The sequence below is a fragment of the Sinocyclocheilus anshuiensis genome, unplaced genomic scaffold, assembly GCF_001515605.1.
Source record: "Sinocyclocheilus anshuiensis isolate Anshui unplaced genomic scaffold, SAMN03320099.WGS_v1.1 scaffold2041, whole genome shotgun sequence".
In the NCBI taxonomy this organism is placed as follows: domain Eukaryota; kingdom Metazoa; phylum Chordata; class Actinopteri; order Cypriniformes; family Cyprinidae; genus Sinocyclocheilus; species Sinocyclocheilus anshuiensis.
The window spans coordinates 357,294-364,526 of record NW_015541069.1 but is presented as its reverse complement, the minus strand read 5'-3'; the positions used below and the strand labels follow the sequence as shown (position 1 = coordinate 364,526).

At 38.8% G+C, this 7,233-nt stretch overlaps 2 protein-coding genes across 2 annotated transcripts in view; both read right to left on the bottom strand.

The window, feature by feature from the left end:
- LOC107690695 (collagen alpha-1(V) chain-like) overlaps nt 1-5,018 on the bottom strand; it is a 13,627-nt gene extending 8,609 nt beyond the window's left edge. Inside the window, exons 1-21 of the mRNA XM_016489086.1 lie at nt 5,014-5,018; nt 4,866-4,919; nt 4,727-4,771; nt 4,588-4,632; nt 4,092-4,199; nt 3,930-3,983; nt 3,795-3,848; nt 3,470-3,523; nt 3,246-3,353; nt 2,577-2,630; nt 2,340-2,447; nt 2,154-2,207; nt 1,985-2,038; nt 1,823-1,876; nt 1,572-1,625; nt 1,384-1,491; nt 1,247-1,300; nt 1,041-1,094; nt 891-944; nt 690-743; nt 550-603 (exon numbers count right to left, since the gene is read on the bottom strand). Coding sequence (XP_016344572.1) covers nt 550-603; nt 690-743; nt 891-944; nt 1,041-1,094; nt 1,247-1,300; nt 1,384-1,491; nt 1,572-1,625; nt 1,823-1,876; nt 1,985-2,038; nt 2,154-2,207; nt 2,340-2,447; nt 2,577-2,630; nt 3,246-3,353; nt 3,470-3,523; nt 3,795-3,848; nt 3,930-3,962 — 1,005 coding nt within the window. The 5' untranslated portion in view covers nt 3,963-3,983; nt 4,092-4,199; nt 4,588-4,632; ... (1 more) ...; nt 4,866-4,919; nt 5,014-5,018. The remainder of the gene's footprint in view (nt 1-549; nt 604-689; nt 744-890; nt 945-1,040; nt 1,095-1,246; nt 1,301-1,383; nt 1,492-1,571; nt 1,626-1,822; nt 1,877-1,984; nt 2,039-2,153; nt 2,208-2,339; nt 2,448-2,576; nt 2,631-3,245; nt 3,354-3,469; nt 3,524-3,794; nt 3,849-3,929; nt 3,984-4,091; nt 4,200-4,587; nt 4,633-4,726; nt 4,772-4,865; nt 4,920-5,013) is intronic.
- A 1,333-nt stretch (nt 5,019-6,351) lies between these two features.
- LOC107690687 (collagen alpha-1(I) chain-like) overlaps nt 6,352-7,233 on the bottom strand; it is a 6,845-nt gene continuing 5,963 nt past the window's right edge. The window contains exons 18-21 of the mRNA XM_016489079.1: nt 7,181-7,233; nt 6,591-6,635; nt 6,455-6,500; nt 6,352-6,359 (exon numbers count right to left, since the gene is read on the bottom strand). Coding sequence (XP_016344565.1) covers nt 6,352-6,359; nt 6,455-6,500; nt 6,591-6,635; nt 7,181-7,233 — 152 coding nt within the window. The remainder of the gene's footprint in view (nt 6,360-6,454; nt 6,501-6,590; nt 6,636-7,180) is intronic.

Below are 7,233 nucleotides of genomic sequence, written 5' to 3'. Positions count from 1 at the left end.
ATATTTAACAGCAGCGGTCACGGTGATGATGAGGCGAGCACCAGTGAAGTGATCGCGGCCACGCATCTAGTTTCTCATGCCCGCTCCGTGTGTCTGCTGGGCGGCGATCAAACGGACAGGGCAGCGCTTTTCACGAGCAGAGATCGCTACTAGACGAATCATGTCATTTGTTCTTTATTTTTTTTATCTCTGTTCTTTTGTCGTAAGTTATGCTATTACTCCATTAATTTATACTAACCTATCCAGCGCTCCCGGAACGCAGTCTCTGGCTTATTGCCAGTCAAGCGCAAGCACACTGCAGGGGACGCGTCTATAACGACTTTGATCTGATCATAAAGTCTTTCCGAGTCACAGGGCTCAAGTCCAAGTCAAGTCTCGAGTCTTCTTTAATTATGTCGAGTCGAGTCGCAAGTCATCAAATTTGGGACTCGAGTCCGAGTCAAGTCTCGAGTCAAGTGACTCGAGTCCACACCCCTGGTAATTTGTGACAAACATCATGCCTTTACAGGTTAAGCAGCATTTAAAAATGACTAATTAATAAACGAGTACCTTCTCCCCTCTAGGTCCTCTGAGACCCCTCTGACCAGCTTTTCCTTTTTTCCCCTAAGAGTGAAAGAATAATTTATATTGATCTGTTTATGCTGGAAATGTTTCCTCCAAACACTAAAAAACCTTAACACTGTACTTACTCTCTTCCCTGCATGCCCAGGTTTTCCAGGAGGTCCATCTAGACCATCATTTCCCTGAAAAATTGGAAAAGTATATACAGTACGGTAATATTTTTTAGAAATTAACACAGCAACTAAAGAAGGAAAGAATGAATGTCATGATATCAGATTACAAAATCAATCTTAACATATGATGAATAATGAGATTTAGACCACTCTGACCTTCTGACCTTTCGGTCCATCCCTTCCCTGAGGCCCAGATTTGCCATTTGGACCCTAAAACATTTAAACAGAAATAATATATAATTTCCGGTCTTCAGGCGGTGAAAGAATAGAAATTTCCTTGATATTAAAAATCACACAAATACTGACTTGTGGCCCTGGTGGGCCAACAGGGCCCTGAGCTCCCATTTCCCCTGGAAGTCCCTGGAAATAACAGCAAAAAGCAATTAAATAAATAAACAAGTACTATATTTCTGAATTTTGAACAATATTTAACATAATATCAATATGACTAAATTACAGTTTCTACATTTAAATAACAGTTTTGGACACTTTGTTTTATGGTGAAATTCTACCTCCTTTCCTGGTAATGCTGAGGGTCCTTTAGTGCCAGGGAGGCCCGGTGGTCCCTAGACAGGAGACAATCATTACCTGACATCAAGCAGACTTTAGACACTTGTTATAAAAGTTCTTCTTTATTTTAGAGCCTCACCATCTGCCCTGGAGGTCCTTGTCTTCCTGGTTCACCTTTAGGTCCCTCTTGTCCTGGCATACCCTTTGGACCCAATAAGCCCTCAGGGCCTCTGGGACCCACGGCTCCCTGCAATATCAGTATTATTTGTCCGCTGAAAATCCAGCACTGTAACCAGGATTTACCTTGAAACGGTTAGCCGTACTAACCTGAGTTCCTGCCTTCCCCATAACCCCTTGTAAGCCTCTCTGCCCAGCTATTCCCTGCAGATGAAACAAAAACATAATGACTTTAATTTGGCATTGAGAGGTTCCCCTCAGTTCCTGTAATCTTATATAGCAGCCGATATGTATGCAAAAAGGGCAGTGAGACGAATGTGGCTCTGTCTTGTTCCCGGTTCACAATTCTAATGTTACTTTACCCAAACTGTTGTATGATGGAAAACAGTCATTGATTTTACCCGATTGCCTTGATCTCCTGGATGGCCAGGCACCCCAGGTAATCCTGTTTTCCCCTTTTGAAACAAAGAGCAGGTCTGTTACATTAGGAAATGCATAAGGGTAATCCTGATCTATTACAAGGAATTAATGAAAGAAACTTGAGGAAGAAAAGGGAGTGATACCTTTGGGCCTGGTGAACCATTTTGTCCTGGTGGTCCCCGAAGGCCTATCAAACCCTGCATTGAAAGTCAACTTACAGACTCAACCAAACAACCAACCCCAAAAGTGTGTTCCCCGTCAAAAACTACAATAATGTAAGTTTATTTAGGTGCATCTTATATAAAATCATACCTCTAGACCCATCAAACCAGATGGACCAGTCTTTCCCATCAATCCATTCTGACCCTGGTGAAGAGGCAATCATTATTCAAAGCAATATACACTTCAAAAACTACTATAAATTAACAGTGCAATAATAGTTAGGTAGCCAAAGAGTATGTCCAATAGAAACGAGTTTTGCTCAGCAAGATCACTAACTTGTAGACCAATGTAGCCTTTATTCCCCTTCACTCCTTGCTCTCCTCTGTCCCCAAAAAATCCAGATGGGCCTTGTCGTCCAGAGAATCCCCGATGTCCAGGGTCACCCTGATTGAATAAGAATGTAGTTACTTCACTTTGTGTAGAAACTGGCCATTGTATAGACCTGAATTTTCATAATGTACCGTATAGAATGAAATTTTACTTAAAAATAAGAGTATTGTGGAATTATTTTACCTTTTGTCCTTTAGGCCCAGGCTCTCCAATATCACCTGGAGGTCCAATACCTCCCTGTATATGAAACATCATACTCATAATTATTAATTTATTGCAATGCACTTTAAAATAACAAGGACTTTTAAGATATATACACAGCTGTTTGGGGTCGGTAAGATTTAAAAAAAAATATATTTTTGAAAGAACTCTCTTATGCTCACCAGGGATGCATTCATTTGATCAAAAATATAATAAAAACAATAATGTTGTGAAATATTATTACAATTTTAAAACAACAGTGTTCTATTTCAATACATTTTAAAATGTAATTTATTATTCTGAATTTTAAAGCCTAATTTTCATCAGCCATTGCTCCAGTCTTGAGTGTCACATGATCCTTCAGAAATCATTATAATATGTTAATTTGGTGCTAAAGAAATATTTCTTATAAAAAAAACAACAGTTGTGCTGTTTTTCCACAAAAATATTTTTGTGGAAATGGACATGTATAATGTTACAGAAATCTTTTGTAACATTATACATGTTTATACTGTCACGTTTAAATAAAGTCCTTGCTAAATAAAATTATTTGTTTCTTTAAAAAAAAAAAAAAACTCTTAATGACCCCAAATTTAGCGTAGCGTAGCTTAATAACGCGACTTGAAGCCTCATGTAATCGATGTCACTGACCTCTTTGCCACGTGGTCCTGGTGCACCCTGCATTCCCTGAGAGCCCTGAGGCCCCTGTTCTCCCGGAGGTCCATTTGGACCAGGCCTCCCAATGGGTCCAGGTGATCCCTTAAATCAAATACCCAAGTAAAATCACTTCACTTGGAAAAAGCCTGGAGTGGAAGCTGACAGACTTAGTGGTTTTGCTGGATGCATATGAACCATTATCAATATTTAGCACTTACATGTTCCCCTTTTGGCCCTATTGGACCCTCAAAACCAACTGGACCAGGATGGCCCTACAGCAGAGAGAGGTGAATAAACTGTATGTTAATTCATGATGAATTTTACTAAAACAAGAAAGGGTAGCTAATGCATCGCGCTTTAACAAAAATCTCCAGTAATTCTGCTATGCACATATTCCCACCTTTGTTAAAAACATACTGAACCAGAGATTAAGTTGCTTTTATTTTTGGTAAGATGCCCAAGAAAAGAGGAAGTTGATTCAGGGAACTCAAACAGGAAGCCTCCTAATAGCAGTTAATTCTGCATATATTGAAATGAACTGACCTGTGGTCCATCCAATCCTACAGATCCAGGGTCACCTGAAGGTCCTCGCAAACCCTAAAGAAGAGCATTATAAATCAAATGCTTAATCCCATGTGTTACGTAACCTGATTTAGTAAATTGAAATGCTTACAATACCTGCCCTCCTTTCTCTCCTGCTTGACCAACCATTCCACTTGTTCCCAGTGAACCCTGAAGAATAGAAGAATATGATCAGAATCTCAGATTGTAACTTTATTTTAAAAGTCTTTGAAAAATATCCTAAAAATGAAATAATAAAAATGAGGGGTACCCACTCACTGGCAAACCAATTGGTCCTTGTTTTCCCTGTGGCCCCCGAGGCCCCTGGCTCCCTGAGAGGCCTGGCTTTCCAGCTACACCTTCAGTCCCTGGCAGTCCGGAGGGCCCCTGAATTGACACACACACACACACACACACACACTCACATGTAATGTAAAACAATTTGTCAAATGCTATGACCACTTGACAGTTAACAGTGCTGACTGCTACATCATGGTGCAAAAAGCATAATATTCATCAGCATCAGGCCATCAGGTTATTTTATAATTGATATAAAATATATGGAAATTAATTTATGTGCATTTCAATACAAAATACACATACTATTTAATATTATGTACGATATAATATACACACAAATAAATGGTCTATTATACATGAAGATACATAAAAAGAAATATTATGAAATATTACAATTTAAAATAACTTATTGCACTTAAATTTATTTCTGCTTCTCAAAAATCAAAATGTATGATTCAAACTGAGGGCTACATACAGGCAGTCCTTGCAAGCCAGCAGGTCCTGTTTCCCCTTGGTGACCCTAAACATTTTTTGAAGCATTATTAATAACCTTTCTGAATATCAAAATAGTGCTATTCAATTATTTGGCTCTATGAATGGAGAAGTTACTTCACCGGTGGTCCACGTGGGCCCCTCTCACCAGGTAGGCCTGGTAAACCCTTACAAGTTTAACAAGATAACAATTGTTTTAAAGAAGAAATGACCAAAATGTCATCACATTAATGATACTTAATGACATGCAAATCAACTTACAGGTGGCCCTCTTTGCCCTGGTGGACCCAGAGGTCCCCTGATGCCAGGTTCACCCTGCAGATGCACATTCACACAATATATGTGATACGACATCCAGAATGCTGAGAGAAAAATTCATTGTAAAATATTTACAGCAGAAAGTTCTAACCCTCTCTCCAACGTGACCTAGCTGTCCACGAAGGCCTGTGGCTCCAGGATAACCCTGAGAGCAAGAAAACAGCATATACAATCAAATCCCTGCTACAAGCTGATCATGAATTTTCATGTCAGTCTAGACTGGTTTATGCAGGACAGTGCCACTTACATACATGCCTACAGGCCCTTGAGCACCTGCAATGCCTGGTTTTCCAGTAAAGCCCTGATAACATACACAGCAATGATACATGTGAACACGGTGTATTATTTACATTATTAATGTTCTGACAGCAATACAAAGCTTTGAGAGGCTTACCTTCTCACCGGGAGGGCCTTGGATGCCATCCTGGCCTGGTCGTCCAGGTGCGCCCTAATGAGAAGAGAAACCGTGAGCTGGTGATAAACAGTTGTGTTTTCAGTCGATGTTAGTGAACAAGAACAAATATAGTTATGAATTTTAAATTCTGTGATGGTAAGGAAAACATGAACAATATTTTACTTTACATTTTGAGGTTTGACTACTCATTTTTAACAGTCCTAGCAATCAGTTTGTCCTGTTGTTATGCTCACCTGTGAGCCTGGAGGGCCTTGTTTTCCTTGTTCTCCAATCATGCCCTTCAAGCCCTTTAGATGACAAATATTACAGAAGATATTTGATATATGACATAAAAAATGAGTGAAAGACTGGAAAAGTCCACAATGAACATCGTTTGATGTAAAAGTAATACAAATATTTAATGATTGTGAACTGTTTCTAAGCCAATAATCAAACTTGTGACATGACCCTGTTAACTCCTTTTAGATTAAAATATTATTTCCTCCACTTAAAAGATGCCCTTTGGATCTTCTTAAATGATGCTAGATCACATCATCATCAGGTTTTACACAACCTTGTTCATGCAGCTCATGTGCTGCTATCAATAAAGCAAAAAAGAGACAAAATAAATACTACATATCTGACTTAAAAAACACGTTTCAGGCTCTTGCTGTCATGCTGAAACCGCTCATTGCTGCATGACAGAAGAACCAACCCAACTGGATGTTTAAGACCTCGTTAAGTTTAATACTCTTTGATCTTTCTGACCTTGACATGCCTGTATAAAGTGTTTCTCCTCCTTCTGAGGTCTAATGTTGGTAATAGCTTTTTTAAAGAACTATCTGTTATCATTATTGACAAGTCTTTACAAGCTTTTATTATAGCAGCAGTCTGATTTCAATTGACTATTATATCTCACAGAATAATTTGGTTGATGAGGAGAAACATACATCAGGTCCTTTATCCCCTGGGCTTCCAACAGAACCAGAAACACCCTGCAAGACAGATGCATAAATTCAACAGAATTTTAATGTCTTACTTTGCTGCAATGGTAAAGCAAAGATTCATATATGATAAATCACTATGACTGATATAAAAAAAACTTGATATTAAATGTATGAAATGGGAACCTGTGTACCAGGCTTTCCTTCTGGTCCCTCTGCACCAACTGGACCTCTTAAACCCTGCAAAAATAGCAAAGTCTATATGATCAAATCAATAAAGCGTGAACTAAATAAATCTGGACTCAATTTCCTCAAATGCAATTCCCCTACCACTATTCCAGGTACACCAGGGGGACCATGTTGGCCTGCTCGACCCTGAGCACACAAAAACAACATGGGGGAATGTGATCAGACGATACAAGACGACTTATTTACATTCTGTTTATTCATGATATATTCATGAAACAAAACATATGAATAAATCTGAGACCACAATAAAAAAAAAAATCTAATTTAAGCAATTGGAACTGGAAATTTTATCTAGAAAATCTTTATAATTAAAATATTAGATGGATTTTAGATGTATTTGCAAGTAGATGCATTTTCACTGGTGGTCTCAGGATTTTTCAGACTTTTATATGAAACAAATAGTAAATTTACTCTTGATCCTCGGAGTCCTGTTCTTCCATGATCCCCAGGTTCACCCCTACTGCCCTTTGTTTCAAAAAGAAAAATATAAACCGAAAGGAAGAGATGTTACTGATTTACAGTAGGTGCATATATTAATAGGACAGAGTGAAAGGGCCTTTGGGCAGCATTGTGTTTTAAAAGGAGCAATCACAGGTGGATTGATGTAAAAGGGTGAGCTATTAGAAAGTTTTTGGTGATTGCTCCACCTGAAAGTCATAAAGCACTCTGACCTTTTGACCCTCTTTTCCAAGCATTCCCTGAGGACCCACTTCACCATCTATAC